The sequence below is a fragment of the Sarcophilus harrisii genome, chromosome 2, assembly GCF_902635505.1.
Source record: "Sarcophilus harrisii chromosome 2, mSarHar1.11, whole genome shotgun sequence".
Lineage (NCBI taxonomy): Eukaryota > Metazoa > Chordata > Mammalia > Dasyuromorphia > Dasyuridae > Sarcophilus > Sarcophilus harrisii.
This window is the reverse complement of record NC_045427.1, coordinates 162,860,978-162,882,535: the sequence shown is the minus strand read 5'-3', so window position 1 is coordinate 162,882,535 and position 21,558 is coordinate 162,860,978. Positions and strand designations below refer to the sequence as shown.

General features: G+C 33.9%; 1 protein-coding gene across 5 annotated transcripts in view; it reads left to right on the top strand.

Annotated features, from left to right (window-relative positions):
- The window catches only part of PLCB4 (phospholipase C beta 4), a 427,184-nt gene that overhangs the window by 302,671 nt on the left and 102,955 nt on the right, over positions 1 to 21,558 (top strand). For all 5 annotated transcript variants that reach the window (XM_031951114.1, XM_031951113.1, XM_031951117.1 and 2 more), the window contains 5 exons: positions 11,197 to 11,276; positions 12,534 to 12,587; positions 19,301 to 19,382; positions 20,582 to 20,682; positions 21,330 to 21,387. In XM_031951114.1, the coding sequence (XP_031806974.1) occupies positions 11,197 to 11,276; positions 12,534 to 12,587; positions 19,301 to 19,382; positions 20,582 to 20,682; positions 21,330 to 21,387 (375 nt within the window). The remainder of the gene's footprint in view (positions 1 to 11,196; positions 11,277 to 12,533; positions 12,588 to 19,300; positions 19,383 to 20,581; positions 20,683 to 21,329; positions 21,388 to 21,558) is intronic.

The window sequence follows — 21,558 nt, the reverse complement described above, 5'->3', positions numbered from 1 at the left end:
ATAGGAAAAAGGAGAGGGAATAAAGTATGTCCCCAATATTTTCAGCTCCAGTGTTGAAGAGAATTAGTATTATATGTAAGAGAAATAAAACATTTGGAAAAGGAAAATGTTCTGTGCAAAAAATGATATGAAGGGATTCCCAACAATATGATTATAAGAATTGAAGAATTATAGTGTGTGCATGGAAGGTAATTGGAGAGCACTGATGATATAAAGATTTAGAAAATGAATGAGTACCCAGCATCAGAGGTTTGCTACTTAATAGTACTTAACTAATAGAGCAAGGTTACATGATATTATATTCCCAAAGAGGTTATATCTGATATGAACAATCAGTGCTATCGGAATTCAAATTCTAAAAATAATGTTGATTGTATATCACTCACATGTTTATAGTGCTTTAAAGTTTATAAAACACTTTCCTTGCAATAATTGTGATAAATAATACAATTGTAATAATAATAATAGTTACTATTATTCTCCATTTTCCAGATAAGGAGAAACTGAGACTCACTAAGTTAAGGTCATCATTTTCCATTATCATCTCCCTTCTTCTCATTTCATTGTGTGTACATTTTATTTGTTTTCTTCTTTTGAAAACTCAGAGTGAAAATAAATTTGTATGTACAGTTCTTCCTCTGAATTAACTGGATTCACTCTGAGGTAAATCTGGTTCTTAAATCCCTCTCTCAGTAACCCTGAACTATCCTTGAAGAACTTTTTATAACTCTTTACAAGTTTCCTTCTGCATCAGGAAACTGATTTCATTCACCATATATAAAGTGAGGAACATTCTCCACTCAGCTCACTCTGGCAATCATCAGCTTTGAACAGCTCTTGTGTCTTCAGCAATTACTTTTGCAAAGTCATTGTAAACGTTTGAATAGGCAATATTTAAATCACTGACGCTGTGAAGGTAATAGCATCCATTCTCCTTTATGATTCCCTGACAAAGCTAACAGTGCTAATCCTGCAGATGTAATACAAAGCCGGTAGAGGTTGCCATGTTCTTGTTGGCCACTTTTTCCTCCTCAAGGTTTGAGAAAGAGTATGCCTTGTTTCTTGGGCCACAGTGTAGCATAAATTTGGTCTTGCTTCAGAAACCTCTCATCCTCCTAACAACTATCATTCAAAACACTGATGAGCATAATGGTAAATGAATTATTTTACTGATGAAATATCATTATTGTTCTCTTCCAAGAAATTTTTGTGTATTCTAGACCATGAAAAAAAATCACTTAGCTGTAATTGTTTTTATTACAAAGATATTAGATAAGAGGAATGTGACATTGTAATAGTATAACAATGTGCTATTACAATAATATAGTTGCAATAAAACTATAACAAAAGGTAAAGAATTTATTTTCAGGCCTCTGAAAATAAAATTTATATTAACTTTAAATTCCTACTCCATTCCAATATATGTCTAGGGTCTACTATAAAGGTGAAGGCAGGTAAAATCCAAATTCCATTTGGAATTTTAATTATTACTTATACAGTCATTTTTCTCCAGGTTCATTTTGTATCATTCAGTATATGGTGCTAGAAAGAAGACTGGATGAAGAGTCAGAAAATGATTTTATTAGATAGTGTTATATAAAATCTTCAATTCTTTAAGCTACACATGCCACAGAGGATGAACATAATGATCTCAGAGTCTCATTCATTCTAAAATGTTTTGATTCTAATAATGTCTTTTAAAAAGTTTTTAATTGAACTACGTGGATGAAATGATATCATGGGAGAATTTTTGACCTGAATCATTTTGCCCAGAGTGACAAGCATTTTATAATAAAGCCATTTATTTAGTCAAGCTTCCTTTTTCTTATAGCAATAAGGGATTATTACTTATCCTCATGGAGAGATATTTTCTTAACACTTGAGTTTAGTTCCAGAACCCAGTTAACCTATGAGGCAGAGAAATTTCTTTAAAGGGTTTTAGAAAACCATTAAAGGATTTTGAACAGAGCGTTAATATAAATCATATCTGAAGAAATATAAGACAGACTCATCTGGCAACAGTGGGAAGGACAGATGAGAGGGGAAATAAAATTGACAAAGGAAAACTATTTAGGAATCTCTAGAGATGAGGTCTTATCTAGGGATAATGGAATTTAGAAGAAATATTTTGAAATTGAATAGAAGGGAATAATTTACTGGGTATTACAGTTTGGGAGAGAGGTAAGGAGATAGATAATAAATGGGAATTAGAGAATCCCCTCCTTAGAAAAGGAGGGGGAAGAGGTGGCAAGGTATGGAGGTTGCCGAGAAGTGGCAAAAAAAGCCTGCTTCTGATCATGTCAAAAGTTCATCCATCAGAACCTAGTGTACCAGAAGTAAAGTCTGAGTTTCCAGCTGGGTTGGGGGGAGTGAGGGGAGAATACGGAATGGGACAGAGGGGAGAGAAGGAAGAAAGGCATGATTGCCAGACTGAAGGCAACATAGCATGAAGGTAGAATTGTACAGACATTGAGATTTCAAATGCAGAGGCAGAGCCAAAATGGTGGAGTAAAGGCAAGTAGGTATTTGCCTGAGCTCTCCCTAAACTCCTCCAAATACCTTAAATAATGTCTCCAAATAAATTTTAAAGTATTAGAACCCACAAAAATATGGAGTGAAACAGCCATAGACAACTTAGATGAGCAGGAAAGGTCTGTTGCACCAGGATGGGAGTGCAGCGTAGTCCAACACAGCCTTAGCCCAGAAAACCAGGAGCAAGACTTGGGACCTCTGAATCAGTGGTAACACTGGCTGTTTCCAAATTTCTTAGCCTACAGACACGAAAGATGATATAGTGGGTCAGCAGGAAAGCTTCTTTGCACTAGAGTGAGAAGGGAACCTCAGCAAACCACAAGCAGGTTTTGGGAGCTATTGAATCATCAGCAGATGTAGCAGTGGCAGTGGTAGTAGCATCTTTCAGCAGTCTCAGCCTACAGACAATAAGGAGATTGAACAGCTCATCAGAAGGAGATTTTAGGAGTCTCTTTGCTAGCACTCAGAGGGACTCAGAGACAGATTCACACCCATCTCACACCACCTTGATGACTGGCCTCCTGCATTCTCTACTGAGACCAAGACCTATCTGAAGGTCTCAAGAAAGCTAGCTGGGCCCCAGACAAGGAGACAATAAAGAATTTAGACTTTAATACCTGGCTATTCTTGTGGTGGTTACTGAACTGAAATGAAGGCTGGTCCAGAGACCTCCAGAAAACCAACCAGAACACTACACTATCTGTATTTGGAAAAAAAGAATACTGTTGAGGGAAAGAAAAAGGATTTCAACTGACACCCATTGAGAGAAATTGAAAAGCCAAAGAGGGAGCAGACTTGGTGGGAAAAAATAATTAGTTCTGTTTTTAATATGTTGAGTTTCAATTTTGATAGGACAAGCAGTGGAGATGTCTTGCAGGTAGATTAATGTGTGTATTTGAAAGAAACTCAATGGAAAGGTCAAGGCTCCATAAAAAGATTTGAGACTCATCTAAATAGAGATAATGGTTGAAACTGTGCGAGTTAATGAGATCTTCAAAGAATAGAGTATAGGGAAATAAAAGAAGGCTCAGGACAACCTTTATGAGAATATCAGTTTGGATTAATTTGACACTTTATACCTTACAAAGCATTTTTCCTAATGTCTTATGAGGAAGATAGTATGCAATCCCAATTTATACATTAGGAAACCAAAGCCCAGACGTGAAGTAAATATTAAAGGGCAAGAATGTATATTGTATGAAATACACAGAAGTGAATCATTGAGTCCCCAAGAGAAAAACCAAGAGAACATAGCTTTACAAGAAATAAGGCAAAATGATATCCAGAAGGCCTTTGTTAGTAATATTGCCAAATGCTCTAAACGGGTCCAGGAGGATGAGGACTAAGATAAGGCTTCTGAAACTTTGGGAAATTCAGTATCATTTTTTAAGTTTTCAATTTCCTTGTCTGGGTAATCTCAATACTTCTTTTTCCATTTTAGAGTCTCAGGATGATATATTGTTTTGATTATCATAGTTATTTTGCCCAGAAACATATAAGCATTAGTTTGGTGAGATGTTTGACCAAGTTTGCCCATTTGTGGCAGTATAATATCCATTCCCATGCTTACCAGTTTAGTCTCTGGCCAAACATTTGTTGTTATTAGTGGTGGAGAATGGCAATCCTAATGAAGTATTCATCTCCCTTCATCATTTTGTCACCTGTGGGCATATTCCAGTAATAAAAGGATTTCACCTTCCTACCTGGCACATAGTGTGCTAAATAAATGTTGATTTATTAATTGATTGAAAAAAGTATTAGCATGTAATGAGGAAAATAAAAATATTTTTATTTAGCTTCTTTCAAATTTTCAATTTCAATTTTACAAAGTTTATGAGAGTGAATATTGTGTTCTAGTACTGAAGGATTTGACACTTTCCTATGGTTTTTCCCCATTAAAGCCCTGGTTTTAATAAAGTATTTTATTTGGTTTTTGGTCCCCTTGGTTTTAAAATTAGTTCTCCATTAATTTGCTCTTTGATCTTTGATTTATTCTGAGGTGATCTGCTATTTTCTTGTACATGTGTTGATCTAGAAGTTGCTTCTGATTTCTGCAAAAACTTAGCTTTTTATGTCTAACTCATTTTGAGAATGGATTTTTTGACTGATTCAGAAAAGCAGTCTAATGCAGTCCAATCCAACAAGCCTTTATTATATCTGCTACATACAAGGTACAGTGTTATAGACCCCACCACCAAAAAAACCAAAGACAAAACAACCTTTGTCTATAAGGAAAATGGTACTAGTGAAAGCTGGCATATAAACAACTATTGGACTGAGAGTCAGAAAGATCTTAGTTCAAATCATATCTCAGACTTTCACCAGCTATGTGACCCTGAACATTCCATTTAATTTCTCTATTCCTCCATTTCCTGAAAAATAGGGCTAATAGCATTTACCATGCAGGATTGTTATGAAGATCAAATAAAACTCTAAAATACTATATACTTGCTAGCACCAGTGATGATGAAAAGAGGAAAGAAGCACTGAAATGATGATAATGTTTTTTCAAGAGGTATGATGCCTCCAAGATCAGTCTTATACTAGTGAAAAAGGAGGAAGAGGTCAAAAGAGAGGGAATTTTAGACTTAAGGGCAGCGAAGTAATGCAGTAAATAAAGTGCAGAACCTGGACTCAGGAATTCAAAGTCAGCCTTAGACAGTAGCCGTGTGATCCTGGGGAAGTCTCTTAATTCTGCTTCAATTTCCTCATTTGTAAAATGAGCTGGAGAAGGAATATCCAACTACTCCAGTATCTTTGCCAAAAAAAAACCCAATGGGTTCATGAAGAACTGTACACAAATGAACAACATAAAGAAGGCCGAAGAGCTACATAGATACAACAAATGAAGCAGGGTCTTTATTCCATCCCTTCTGTAATCATGATCATGGCTGACCAGGCAAAGATTTGGAATCTTATGGCCCCTCGACATTTATTTCAGGTGGATATTTGACTTCTATTGGAAAAGTTGAGTATGGGTGTTCTTGATGATGTTAAATGAAAATCTTTTATTGAAGTAACCATTATTGAAAATCTTGAGTCAGCTAGGGGGTACCATGGATAAAACCACTGAGGTTTCAGACACTACTGGTTGAGAGACTCTGGGCACCTCACAGTTTCCAAGACTGGGGAAACCCCCTCAATCAATTCATATGGGCACATTTTCTCCAGTTTTCTGGTCTTAGGTGCTTAGGGCACTCAGAGGTTAAGTCTGGAGTCTCAAAGTCAGTATATATCAGAGGCAGCATTTGAACCTACCAGACTCCAAGTCTGGACTCTTTAATTATCTATAACGCATAGGGCACATAGAAGGCAATTTATGGACCTTCTTTAGTAACATGATTCCCTGAGCTTCTACACAGGAAATAGTAAAGGGAGTTACCCAGAACACTAGACCAGAATTTGTTACTCATGTATACATTATCATAACCACAGTGGGAAGAGTTAGGATTGAAAGTGCTACATGAATCTCACAGCCTGCTGCAGCAAGGAATAGAAAAGAAAATCTTGAAAACATTTTTTAAAAATTAAGCCTTTTCAACCTTTCATTCTCTTTTCCTTTCCTTCTAGCCACTTTCTAGTGTCAAAGAAACATGAATCTGATTGTTTAAATTTGTTCATTCATCCAACAAACATACTATGCACAAAGTACACCATATTTGCTCCTAAGAAGGTAGCTCTAGTTTTCAGTGAGTGTACAATCTAGCAGGGTATATGATGTGAGCAAAGTTCACACTTCATGAAGGTTCCAAATTAGGATTCCATGGCCTTCTTTTTATTGTTGTGAGACTTTTTTGTATTATAGCTTTTTATTGACAAAACATATGCATGGGTAATTTTTCAACATTGACCCTTGCAAAAACTTCTGCTCCAACTTTTCTCCTCCTTCCTTCCACCCCCTCCCCTAGATGCCATGGCCTTCTTTTCTTAGAGACTGGAAGCCACTGTTCCCTAAGTACAATCGAGAAAACAAAAATCTTCATAAACATTATTAAATTCTATTTTTAATTCTGAAATAGATGAATTCTCTATTTGCCTTGAATTTAAGTCCTACCAAATGACTTTTTAAAAGTCAATCTCAGCTATCTTGTCACTTAGATACAGATGGAATCCCATATCCTTTCTTCTTTCTGCCTGTTGAATCCTACCAACATTAAAAAAAAAATAATAACCCAAATGTTACCTTCAAAAATCTTCTATTCTCCAAGTCATTAATAATATTTTCCCAAGATCTTAAAAACATGTAAGTATTGTTAATTGTAGCTGCATGTATTTGAATCTTTTCCTTCTACTAGGTTGTAAGATCCATGAGAAAATTTGTGCCAATGTCATAGAAAGAGCACTAGATTTTACAGCAAAGACCTGAATTACATTCCAATAATAATAGCTAGGAAAAGTGTGACCTTCAGAAAATCCTTTAGTCTCTCATGGCCTCAGTCTTCCCATCTGAAAAAAGAGATACTTGACCCTTCAAAGACTTTTTTGTGAAGAAAGAATTTTGTAAGCCTTATACCTGTCTACAAGATGTCCCAAAAGTATTAGTGTGGTTTCAAACTATTGAACCTATTTAAGCTACAGTAGCTTAAAAATTCACTAAGACTTTTGAGATACTCTGTATGTGTTGCTTTTATTTAAACTCCAAATTTCCTCATCATCTAATGGTGTTCTGCCTACATCTTATGATTCATGAATGTTTGCTAAATAAATGAATAGATATATTTTTAAAAATCCAAAATCAGTGTATGGGAGGTCCAAATAAGAAACCATATTTTACTAATCTTGCCTAAATCTTGTTAGTGCCATTTATGATGAGATTTTTTGAATAACAAGAGGAACAAAACATAGCGAATCCTCAGAAGTGTTAATGAGGATTAATAAGATGTGTCTGATAAGTCTATGCTTATGGAGAGAAAGTTAAGTGGAAAGCAGAAGCAGAAATATAATTTAGACCAAAAACTTATTTCATAAGAGGAAAAGAGCAGTTTTTCCCCATCTAAATTATTGCACTGATTTATATCATCTGAATTGACTAAGTTATGTCTTAGCCTTCTATTTCACCCAGCCTGATCAAAGTCAGAAGCCAAGCACTCAACCCTGCTTAGATTCTATTAATATAGCATCACTCTCCTGCAGATACCTATCACCTTTTAGGACTATGTACAAGTCAGGTGCCATGCAGAGTTTTCTACAACATTCCATTGAAACATTCTGAGAATGCAGGTGATTCACATCCTTGCTTATTTTCAGACATTCCAAAGTGACATCTGTGTGAAAATTTCATGTTTCTGTGAATTCGGAAAGCAAAAATTATTCATTATTCTTTTCACTAGAGTATAACATTGGCACAAAACACTAAGATTCTACTGACATCTGCTGGCATTTCACCAGATTATTTTTTAAAAGAAAGAACAAGAGAAGGATCAAATAATTTGTTAAGTTTTCACTATTATTTATTTCCTATTATTAGGTTTCATATTCATTTGACAAGAGTTGGGGGCTGGGTGCTACATAAGGATAAATTGAAGAAATTATGATAGCCATGATAAGATTAAAATCCATATAACATGATCTAAACAAAAGAGAACTTCACCAAAAGGACATCTGATTTTCTTGTTCTAGGATCTTTTCATTGGTTCTGATACAATCTACTTACTGATCAACTTTAAGTCACTTCTCTGGGTCGCAGTTTCATCAGCTAAGCCTAGGGGCTGGTATATGACTTCATTTTTGCATATGCAATGCTTGGCAGGAGCATATTGCATATAGTAGGCATTTAATAAATATTTGTTTAACTATATTTATAAGATGAAAAGGTTGAATCAGATCAATAGGACCCTATATTTTCAGAATATTGATGTTCATCTTGTTATATCCTTCTCAACCACAAAGTACAGGAGATATGATTGAATTAAAAGATCTCTAAAACCTCTTCCAGATATAAAAGTTCTAAGGTTCTCTAGCCACTTTATGTTAGAATGAATTGGATTTAATAGTTACAATTCACAGAATAGTTAAAAAAAGTTTTTTGAGAGGAAAAATGAGGGAAGTTAGTTGTTTTCAAATTTTTGAAAAGCTGCCCTGTGAAAGAAAGAATTAGATTTATTCTGTTTGGCACCAGAAGGGCAGAACTAAAAGCAATAGCTGTCAGCTTTAAAGAGGTAAATTTGGCTTAAATATTGGAAACATTTTTACCAACAATTCAAGCTATCCAAAAGCAGGATGGGATGCTTTGGGAGGGAATGGGTTCCCCCTTGTGGGTAGTTTTAGAACAAACTCTGGAAATCATTTTTCAGTTATGTTCTCAGTTATTATGTAAGGATAATTCTTTTTTATTTAGACTGGAATATATATATATATATGGAATATATATTCCACTGGAATATATGACCACTAAGGTCCTCTGACCACTATAGTTCTGTGATTGTAGAATTTTTTTAAAGTACATTCAAAATCTAGCTCCTTTGTCATTTGAGTGCTAATGTTTTTGTTGTTATTTTGTTCAGTCATTTTCAGTCACGTCTGAGTCTTTGTCATGCCATTTGAGGTTTTCTTGGCAAAAATACTGGAATAGTTTGTCATGTACTTCTCTAGTTCATTTTATAGATGAGGAAATTGAGGCCAGTGGGATTAAATGATTTGCCCAGGGTCACACAGTAAGTATCTGAGGTCAGATTTGAACTCAAGGAGATGAGTTTTCTTGACTCAAAGCCTGAAATCTACCACTGTATCATCTACCTGCATGTGATATAAGAGGCTAAATTACAAGGAACAGAAAAAATAAGTGAATGAACCCAAAACTTGGAATATTGGAAAAAGAAGTTAGCAAATTTATTTATTTTAGTTTGGGAAGCCATAACACACCTCTAAATTAAGAAAAAATACTTCCCTTTTACTACTGAACAGATTATGTAGGCTTTTTATATCAAATGTAAGAAGCTTCATGGATTTATAGTTAGTGAAGTCAATAAGGGAGTATTCGCTGGTCCCAAGTAAAGTGTTTTTCATACTGAGTTTGACATAGGAAGTGAAGTCTGATGATAAACACCTTGAGGCTGTTTTGCCTTTTGTTTATTTCTTCTATCTCATAATCCAAACAACTATGCATGATTTGTTCAGACTCTCCATCCTGTTTAGCACCAGTGTTTCTCTGTCCACACACCATGACTTTTGAGTTGTCATTTAAGATTCTCAAGGTGTTCCTTATGTAGAACTTTTAAAAGTACATTTATAAGTACACTTATAAAAGTGTACTTAAACAGTTTTATAAATGTAATCGGAGGAAAAATAGTTCCTGTATGTCCCTTGTCTCCCCTCAAAATTCTTCTGGTAGTAAAATGTTGAAAAGAAAAAGAAAGAAAGAGGGAAGAGAGAAAGAAAGAAAGAGAGAGGGGAGAGAATAGAGAGAGACAGGAGAGAAAAAAGAGACAGAGACAAAAACACAGAAAAAAAGACAGAGAGACAGAGAGAAAAAAAGAGAGAGAGAGACAGAGAGAGAGAGAGAGAGAGAGAGAGAGAGAGAGAGAGAGAGAGAGAGAGAGAGAGAGAAGAGGAGGGAGGAGGAAGGAAGGAGGAAACAGTACTTTGCTATATGATTGCTTCACCTCCTCATTCATGGTTTTTCCAATAACTCTCTTAGGGGCTAACAAATCTTAGTTGTAAATGCACAAATAATTTATATTTTCCAAGTTATAATAGATTAAAAAAATTTCCCCTTGTTTAAGAAGAATAATGACCATTCATACTGAGTACCATTGAAAATGATCTCCATGGGCTTGGGCCATGCTCTACTTTAATCTATAAATCATATATCCATTTGACTAAATAACATTTTAGTAAGGGTTATAGTCTTTCCCCAGGCTCACATGTGTGGCTTCCTTTGACGTCAATAGAAGCCATGTGCATAAGCCTAAAGGCAAATGTTGGCCTTGGCTTCTGGATTAGGACTTACTACTATAATGATCCACATAGATCAAAATCCCTTTAAGGCCATACATAACCTTTCCACTGTTTTCTTTGTAAATCTCTGAGGTAATAGCTAACCTGCTGCTGAAGTCTAAATCCTTATACAGAAAATATGTAAGGACTCACTATTAACTTCTAGGCATCCTCATGATCAGTGGAATATTTTTCATTTTAGGGCTCTCCTGGGAAAGAAATTCAGGTAGACTATGCAGCAGATGGGTAGATTAGGATGAAATCTCCTAACAAAGTTAGTCTGCCTAATTATTTAAAGAAATTATCCATTTTCTAAACTGGAAATACTTAAATGTGCCATCACTTATTGTATAATATTGTTTAGGAATTACTAAGATTGCCAGCAGCTAAAGAAAGAAAGAAGAGCTTGTATTTATTCAAGTTGTAAAGAGAGGAGCTAATAAATCTATCAGAGAGCAGCTTTCCATTGTTGCCAGCCTGCTGTTTAATGATACTACAAATGCCACATTTATCTGGCTAGAAAGAATGAAAACCATAACCTCTGTTTATTAAAGAATAAAATATGAAAATAAAAATATTTTTTAAAAAGTTGGAGCAAGGGATTGCAGAAGTGTTATTTAAGTTAATTTCCAAAAAGTAGATAAAAATCTATTAGGAATCATAAAATTGCTTAATTTTTTCCTCTTGGATTCCTTTATTAAGTTCATTTTCTATTTCCTTTTCTTCCAGCAATGGGTAGAAGGGTTAAGAGCCATCATACATAATTTTAGAGCTAACAACGTTAGTCCAATGACATGCCTGAAGAAACAGTGAGTACTTACTCTGTTTTTTTTTTTAAATTGAGAATTTTATTTATCATATACATATGTGTTATATATATGTGTGTGTGTATGTAAACATATATTGAGCCAGAGAGAGAGAGAGAGAAAGAGAGAGAGAGAGAGAGAGAGAGAGAGAGAGAGAGAGAGAGAGAGAGAGAGAGAGAGATGCATCTACTTTTGGTTGTCATCAAATAAATGATCCAAGTTAGAAATGGTTTATTTCTAACCTAAGTCCTGTTCTCCTTCTCTATTCAGATCTAAATCATGGAAGTGGAGTTAAAGTGGTTTTATTTTAGCATTAAAAGATCATGTTTTCACATAAACTTTTTTTACATAGCCCAAACACTTCTATGTAGCCTTGAGAAGGGGCAATGTTCAGTGGCAAGTTAATTCACTTGCCCAGAATTTTCTACTTGCAAATAATGAGAAATTGGAGCCTGGAAAAAGAAAAACTATCAGAATCCACATTGCTAGCACCTCCTTGTTTGACAAGAAATGAGTAAGACCAGTCCCTTGGCACTTTGCCCTATCACTATTGCTTCCCTGCTAATTCTCAATCTTATGTCACCCTCCTCCTTCCACTTTATTCATAAGCTGCCAAGCTGAGTAAGGTTTCTCATTATAGAAAATCAAAGATGTTATTCCATTCTGACAATGGCATATGACAGAGATTTGCAGTCATCCTAGCTAGCAAAAGTAGGAAACTTTATAAAGTCAATTTAATGCTAGAGCTTAACTTTTCAATTGTAGCAATGATCTTCATTGGTATGATAAAATAGAAAACTCCAAGAAAATGACAAACTACTTACCAGACTCTAATGATAAATGTTGTTTAATAGAAGTGATAAATTTTCCAATTAATTTAAGATGCAGTTTTAATTTTTCAGTTTCAAAGTATATGTATTTATTTGAATAAACGTTAAATTATTTATAGTTTATTTTTCATAATAACACAAGATTAAATATATTGAGATTTTGTGCAGCAAGATAACTGTATAAATATGTATGCATATCTTGGATTTAACATATATTTTAACATATTTAACATGTATTGGACTACCGCCAGCTAAGGGAGGGGATGGGGGAAGACGAAAATTTGGAACAAAAGGTTTTTAAGGATCAATGTTGAAAAATTACCCATGCATATGTTTTGTAAATAAAAAGATTTATTAAAAAATATATATTGAGATTAATCCCCCCCAAAAAACAACTACAACACAATTAAACTTTTTTTCTGGATTTCAGCTGGATGAAATTGGCATTTATGACAAACACAAATGGTAAAATTCCAGTTAGGAGGTAAGTAAATAATTTATGAATATCATGTATCTTACTATGTAACTATTGTTAATCAGAGAGAAGCTTGTATGTCAATACTTTTAAATTTGATTTATCTAAAATAATAATTGAATATTCATTTAAATAACTACCTTCATAATATATTCAGTTTTTTTAAAATGAGTTATCACAAAAAATTCTTAAGATGATGCACTCTGCTCTTTTTTTCTAGAATTTTATGTTCAGTCCAGAATGGACAAAATTAAAACTTTAATGAAATAAGGAACATGGAAAAATTTGGCTTTATTTCAAACTTCAAAGAACTAATTGTAATAGGACTTAGACTTTTTTTCTTTAACTCTTCAAAGCAAAGAAGAAACAATGAAATTCTTAAATATCCCATAGGAATTTATTGCTATTTATGTATATTAGCAAGGACTTTCCTTATCATCAGTAGTATAATATCTCCATTAATTATACCATTTCCATGACTATCATAATCCAGTAAAAAGTGGGAAGAGTGAGAAGATGCTGTTTCCTCTTTTGGTTATATTAAATATATCTCCTGTAATCTCTTGTTGTTGATTAGTACCTATATACTTGATGTAATTACATATAAACACAAGGTCCCTCCAAAATTCAGGAACTTTTTGAACTTGCATATGGCATGGACTTTTTTATTCAGTGCAAGCTCAGAAAGCCACAGTTAGTTTTTTGAGAATAATATAGATATTAAATTTTATTACAAACATGTATTGAGATGCATCAAAACATTATCTTGAAAATTGTTTTATATATTTAATAGCCTTTTACTTTTTCCACAATGAACAGATATGTAAATTTTAAGATTTTAAAACTATTATTCTTTGTTCTATTTGCTATCAGAAAGTTCATCAATAAAAATTGGGCCAGTTCTAGAATTTTCCTCCCAGTAAATTACCTTGAAGTAGCATATTATTTGAGAAGACTATGAGAACAGTGAATGGGTTTCATGGGTAAGAGTTAATTCTAGGATTTGAAATAAAAATTTTACTCTGGAATGGGATTGTCCTGGACCCAAACAATTTTACATCTACCAATTTGTTCTTAAAAATAAATTAAGAAAAAAGATGTTCAGATGATTCAGATCAGAACTACTCTTAGCATCCAAGCTTAAAGTCAACTCCATACCTCCACTACTACTTTTAAACTAATTATAGAGAAAAAAGATAAATACTCCTCACCTGATGAATTTTTAAAAAGATCAAAATCCTATTAAATCTAGTTCTTTGAATGAAATGAAAATAGATTTTCCCGTGTTCCTTATTTCATTAGTTTGTACTTTACTCTTCAATTTTAGTCTGAAGATAACATTCTTGAAAGAAGAATAGAATGGATTTTCATAAGAAGTTTTTATATAAATGGAGATGGTTTTGAATTGCTCTAATTTACTAGAGAAAAAAGTGAAACCATATGTGTACCCATTCTATCCTAATTCTTAAAATTACCCTTGTTTAAATAAGCACCTGTGAAGTCCATCTATTTTATACTATCATTTAATGAGATAGTCTCACAGGAGTCCTCAAACTACGGCCCGGGCCAGATGCAGCAGCTGAGGACGTTTATCCCCTTCACCCAAGACTATGAAGTTTCTTTATTTAAAGGCCCACAAAACAAAATTTTTGTTTTTACTATAGTCCGGCCCTTCAACAGTCTGAGGGACAGTAAACTGGTCCCCTATTTAAAAAGTTTGAGGACCCCTGGAATATATTGTATATAAATACATATGATACATTACTCAACATCTTTGACTTCCTTGAGGTATATACATGACAGTAGGATCACTAAATTAAAGGACCAACCTTTAATGTTAAAAAAAACTAAATGTATAAAAATTACATTAACATTCTTCTCATGTTTTTATTTTCAAGTAGTTTAGTAACATGAACTAGCTTTCATACTACGTTATTATATTAAAATTCTCAAATGATCTTCTATTTCCCTTTTACAATACATTGTACACCCATGTAAAATGACACCTTTCTCTGCCTTAGTAGGTGATATTCATGAATTGCCATGATGGAAGAAATGATCTTCAGTCCTTCTGGCATTGATCCTCTCTGAAATTATTTAGGGGCATTCCTAGAATTATAGTTATTGAATCTCTTGCTGAGAAATCTTTTTAGTTCAGATGTTCGTACTTGGATTCCATTTGCAGAACTCCAGATTACCTCCAAATCACATTGAGGTTTTAGGTAGGAACGATACAGGATGGATTTACAATGGAGAATGATTTGTCACTCCCTTGACCTTCTAAATAATGTGTCATTATTTCGTGAAGAAGGAAAGTAGGGAAAGTGCAAAGAAAGGGATACTATTTGAGTGCTTTTTACAGCTTCTTTCAAGTTCTCATCTGCAACAAATTCCTTCCTTGACAAATGTGCCTTAACAATTTTCTATTCTACTTAATTTGTATGTGAATGTTTTATGCCTAGTTTAAAAGTTTTTTTTAAACCTCATATTTAGTGATTTTTTTGAGAACACTTTAGGTAATCTTTATTTTATTCAAAATAATTTGTTCATTTGACTTAAGGCAGTATAATTGTTTAGTATATCCTAGCATCCTGGATCTATTATGAAATACACAGTTCATTTTTTATTTAAATCAATATTGAAATATCTGTATAAACTTTGGAGGGGAAAATTATATTGTAAAGTTCAGAAATGCAACTTGATCAACATTAAGCACTTACTAAATGTATACAGCTTCTAAAACAAGGTTTGTTTCCAGGACATGAACAAAAGTGGTGTGAATAAGTTATGATTAGGACACTTCCTAAACTACTATGGTTTCATTGATAACAAATATCCTACTCACTTTCATGGCTGTACAGGGTCTAGAGACTTTTGTGATTTATGCTTTTTTTCTGGGCTATTCCCATTCAAAATCATTATTATCTTTTTAAAGGAAATAACTAAGGTATTTTGGCATCTACAACAGACTTTTGTAATCTTGGCTCACGGATTTTGATGAACTGTTCATGCCAATATTAACAGGTGCTTGACATAGGACATCTGTTCTTTGGAAATGGAGAAAAGGGGCAGGAGAAAAGAGTTTATTAGAGTTGATGGAGGATTTTTACAAAGCCAAAAATGGTGGATAGATCTTCCGGTGTGCAATCTGCCAAGAGGTGGAAATTTTAGTGACTTCTATAATAGATAGGAAAAGCAAATACTTTAAAATTTTTCATTTCAGTTATGAAATAACATAGCACCAATTTTCAAGATCTTTAAATGGAAATATTAATATAGTTTACATAATTTTTAGAAGAGAGCTGATACGCAGAATCATGATATTGATTAAGGATAGCCACACACCAGTGGCACTGTTGAGCAGACCTCATGGTTCAGATGCCACATTATTTAGAAGGTCAAGAGAGTGACAAATTAAGGAATATTTAAATCTTGTTTCTCATTTATCTTTTAGGTCTTTACTTAGAAGACATAAATAATGTTTTATATTCTACTTTTTCAGTCACTGTCTCTCTGGGTCTCTGTCTTTGGCTATGTCTTTGTTTCTATTTCTCTGCAATACAAACTTATAGTACTTCTTGGTACTTTTTATCTCTAACTTGCCTTCTATCTTCACTCTTTACCTCTACCTTTCCCAGTCTACATAGGCTAAATTTGAGGAAAGAGTGAGAGCCAGGAGCTGAGGAATAGGTTGAGGAATGTAGCACAATTAACTCTCCTGCCATTTGCCTCTAGTTCTTTTCCATTTGAATTACCTTAGGGACAACTTAACAAAAAAGATGGCAGTGTAGAGCACACTTGTTGCCAGAGTTGGGTGCCCTGTTAGCCCCTCTCCAAGCAGAGCTGGTTTTATAGTGTTGCCTCTTCGTATACATTGATATCTTATGGCTCCATAAAAACTAATACCATATTTTTACAAACATGATGTGTGATAGCTATCCTACTACAGTGTAAACCCAGTAAAGTGAGAATAGATTACTTTCCCTTTTGTATTTTTACCCCTACCACCAAGGCATCTAATATCTTAATAAATGGCTGTTGACTGAAGAGATGATGTTTAACCAATTAGACAAAAGCTGCATTATCTTAGTTTACTTATAAAATCTAGGATTTAAGATTTTATTAAAGTTGACAAGAGTTATCAAACCATTTGATGGTTAGTGTCCAATCATAGAAGGTGTTAAGATTCCCTAATCAAGGCAGTAAACATTTTTCCTTACAGTGAAAAATATGAAAAATAGGAGTTGGGGCCAAAGTTCCAGATTCCAATTCTAGATCTTCGACTTGCCAGCTGTATGACTTTGGACAAATCATGATCTCTTTAGGATTCAGTTTCCTCAACCATGAAGTAAAAATATTGAAATTAGATGGATGTCCTCAACAATCCCTTCCTAATCTAAATATGGGATCCTGTGCTGGTGGGGGAGATCCCAAAATTCTCTTTAGTAACTAAAAGACACATGTTAAATATTTGGAAATATATATAAATTTAATTTTGCCACAACTAACTGAATTTAAAGACATATCCACTAGTTTTAGAAAAATTTGGAGAATTTTGGAATTTTGGCAAAACATCCCATCTAGAAATATGTTGTTCTTTTTATCATAAAAGTATGCCATTAGTGAGACTTCCTCTGATCCATAAATGAGAACAAACTGCTATAATCTTCCCACTGATTTATTAATCTTCATGGACAATAATTTCCGTCTACTTTAAAATATTAAAATTAACCTCTTGGGAAAATCTTTGGAGCCCATGGGGAAGAGGAAAGCTTTGTATGAATGCTGAATAAATCTACCCAATGCCTACTTCTCCTCACCTATTTTGGCAAATCAGTGTTAGTAACAGGCTATTAATGCTTAAATAGAAGTTTGCCATCTTCTCAGCATGAATGTCTGAACTTTATGAAAGGGTGGGAAGTTGGTAAAGGTCATTAAAAATCCTTTCATACTCAGATAGAAGATATTTCCATGGCTTAGATGTGAAGCCTACTGTTCCCAGATGAAATTGTTGATAGACATGAAAAGGAAACTTGAAAAGTTAACAAGCTCTTGATGGATAATGTGAAGTATATGATCTTATAATTAGTTAATAAAAGCCCTTTGAGCTATCCAGGCAGTATTGGCAGCAGAGCATAATATTTCAGTGTCTGAAATTGTCATACCGAATTCATTTTAAATTTCAAAGAATTTTCAATGTTTGCTTCTTACATATTTGCCACCCATCAGGAAATTTATACTATGTCAACTCAGAAAGTTTTCTCTTCATCTACATTAGTCACTAGAATTAAGAGTATGTGGTGATTTTACTCATATAAAATTTGTCCATGGTGAGGAAGCTGAGGCAAAGTGTGATTGAACAGTTAATACCAGATTACTAAATGAGCCAATCCTAGATAAAATGTCTTGTTAGAGAGGCAAGTGATATTTTATAATAGTCTAGTTGTTGTTGAATGGAAAAGCACTTAATAGCACAATATCCTTTCTCTGCTAACATAATAAAACGAGGTTATGCCTCATGTTATTACATTCCACAGGGCTTCACAATTTTATATATAAGTTCAATGAGTTAGCAATGATACTTGCTACCTTTCATTGTACTCAATAATGTTACTCCACAAATGTTTATTAAGCTCTTAATCTACATTAAATACCAATTCAAATCAGCATTTTTTACTTTTATTTATTTTTAGATGATATTTTTTAAAACTTTGAGTTTTACACCTCTCCCACTCACAAACATACTCTGTAATTAAGTGATATTGGCTTTCTTCCTGTTCCTCAAACTTTACACTCCATTTCTCAGCACTGGGTATTTTCACTAGCTGTCCCCCATACTTTTCTCCCTCCTCATACCTTTCTTTACCTCCTGACTTTTCTGGTTTCATTCAAGTCTCAACTAAAATCCTGCCTTTTACTGTAAAACTCTCCTAATTCTCTGTAATTCTAGTGCCTTCCCTCTGTTGGTATTCTTCTATTTGCCCTGGATATAATTTGCTTCTACATAATTTGTTTGCATATTGTCTCCCTTATTAGACTGTGAGCTCTTTGAAAGCAAGAATTTTATTTTCATTCCTATCACTTAGCATGGTGTCTGGCATATAGTAGGTATTAAATCAGTATTTATTGACTAACTCTTCATCTTTTCCCTCCCAATCTCTCCACTCATCTTTTAAAAACAGAAAAAACAAAAATAAAAACAATCATTTTAATCAACATTTATTGACCCACCTTCAAGGCACTGTGGTATACACTGGGAGATACAAAGCAAAACAAAGCAAAGGAAAGAGTCCTTAGAGATCACATAAAATTCATTCTCATTTTGCAATAAGAAAACTCAGCCTGAGAGGGATAAAATATTTGTGCAAGATCAAATAGGCAGTTTATAGCAGAATCAGCGATGAGAGTAACTTTTACAGGGTCAAACAACTTTTTCAATTTAGTTTTGGTTCTTCCCTGTTCTTCTTTTTGTTTTTTTACCTTCTACAAGAAGGAACATTTCTGTCTCCTTATCTGTAAAGTTGGCATAATAATGCTTGTTCTATCTACATTATAGGGTTGTTATAACACTTAAAACATTATGTAAATATCAGTTGTTATTTATTGTTGTTGTTGTTACTATTAAGTATGTTGACTAAGTGAAAATGGTTGGGCTTGTTTGTCAAGTAAAAAATGCCAATATGTGAAAGTAACAGTATTTCTATTTTTTTCTCCTTCTGTAGTATTACTAGAACGTTTGCATCAGGTAAAACAGAAAAGGTGATTTTTCAAGCCCTTAAGGAGTTAGGCCTTCCCAGCGGAAAGGTATTTATCAAGTTATTTTAATAATGTATTACAAAGTCTCTTATTTTTTAAAATATTTTTCAAATTATTTAATTACTTTAGCCATAAAATTATGTCATGAATTAAATCAGTTGTACCAAACACCTGGTTTTGCATGTACCCTTTTTCCCTTGGGAAAAAAAAGGGGGGGAGGGGGAGCAACATAAATGTTAATTGATTGGTTTACTTTTTGGCACACTTTAATGGGTTTAACAAAAGATATTTTAAGATTTACAGATAACTTTTTCATCATTTTTGTTCTCTTAACCACATTAAGAAAATTAAGCTTCAAATATCTTTTTGGCTTAGAAAAGCCATTTTGGCGACAAAATATAATCAAGTTTAATGGAAAGATTAAGTAAATACTCTTGTATTTTAAAAGCAAATTTAGCCCAGTAGAGTTTTATAGAATCCCAACTAATATAGATATTGAAAAATTAACAAGTGCCTTAGGCTATAAGATTTTCCCCACAAAAACCCTGTTTCTCTTTGTTACCTTTCACATAGAGAATCAAGCTTTTATTATTGTTGATGACAGAATGAATGTCAGTGTTGCTACTTAAGCAAATCTTGCTCAAAATTAAAGAGAAAAATAAAGATTTTTTTCATAAAGTGTCTTCTCTTGATTTTATAAAACTGTCAAAAGAAAAAAAAAAGTTGTGGCCTCAATTTTCCTTTTTAAAAAAATTTTTCCCCAAAGAGAAACATTGGCTTACACAGCCAGGAAGACTGGTTAGGGAACAATAGTTTCTCCCAACTCTTTCATGTTTCTTTCAGTGCATTTGAGAAAGTTCCAACAGATGCCTGGGGTTACATATCTGAGTATATGGCAAAGAAAAAGGCCTAGTAGGGGCAGCTAGGTGGTGCAGTGGATAGAGCACCAGCCCTGAAGTCAGGAAGACCTGAGTTCAAATTTGGTTTCAGACACTTAACATTTCCTAGCTCTCTGACCCTGGGGGAAAAAAAAAAAGAAAAAGGCATAGCCACCTATGTTCTATCAGACTAGATCTCACCCCATGTAAAATCACTGCTGAGATGCACTTGTTGGTTCTACCAGTTGGGTTGTGGCCAGTCATAATCAACATGCCTTGAGACTCTAGTGGCAGCAGTTCATTGTCTCTATTACACCTTCATTGAGAAATTACTGCTGAATGAATAACCCACCCTCCATTTCTTTCCAGAATGATGAAATTGAGCCTGCAGCATTTACTTATGAAAAGTTTTATGAACTAACACAAAAAATTTGTCCTCGAACTGACATTGAGGACCTCTTTAGGAAAATGTAAGTTCTTTTTTATACAAAGTGACTCTTAAGCTGTATCATTCTCATTTTAGGTTTTTCTCACATGTTTTGCCCCAACATTTCAGTGCATTATGAATAGAGTGTCCAGCCATGCCTGTTACCCCATATCCTATATTAGCAGGCAAGGTCAGAGTTATGTTTCCTACCCTTAATTTATCAATGTAAAAGTTTACTCCATATTTTCAAGAAACTTTTACATAAGTTAAAGGAAGCACCTGGAACTTTTTTTCTTGCATTGGCTTTACTAACTCCCTGTAATTTTAACCTGCTCTTTTAGGTTATTAACACATTTTGTAAACTAACTAGATTAAGTACGGAGTCTTATTATGTTACTGGAAAGTTCATTCATTCAGAATTATCTAAAGTGGATGACTTACATGTTGTTTTTGAATTACCAGCTTTTAAATAATTACTAGGGAAAAAGAATAGTAAAAGTCTTGACTATGGTGTTCGTGGTGGGGGTGAGGAGGGAGCAGTTCTTACAAAGGGTTTTTGGCCTTTAAAAGAATGTACAACTACTTAGAAAATAGGCTTAGAAAGTATCATCAACAAATGTCAACATGTAAATCGTACCTACTATAGCATCATATACAGAAACTTACTTTTTCTAATAAATTTCTTTTCAGCAATGGAGACAAAACTGATTATTTAACGGTAGACCAATTAGTGAGCTTTCTAAATGAAGTAAGCTTTTTCATACATTAACTACCATAAAGTCTGTCTGCAGTGGCTTGCTTCTTCCAGTTTCCTCATTGCATGCATCATGCCATCATTGGCTTTGCTTCTGACCTGCTGATCTTTCCATTATGGCATCCTCCAGGTGCAAAAATCAGCTGCAACTCTATGTGTTCTTGT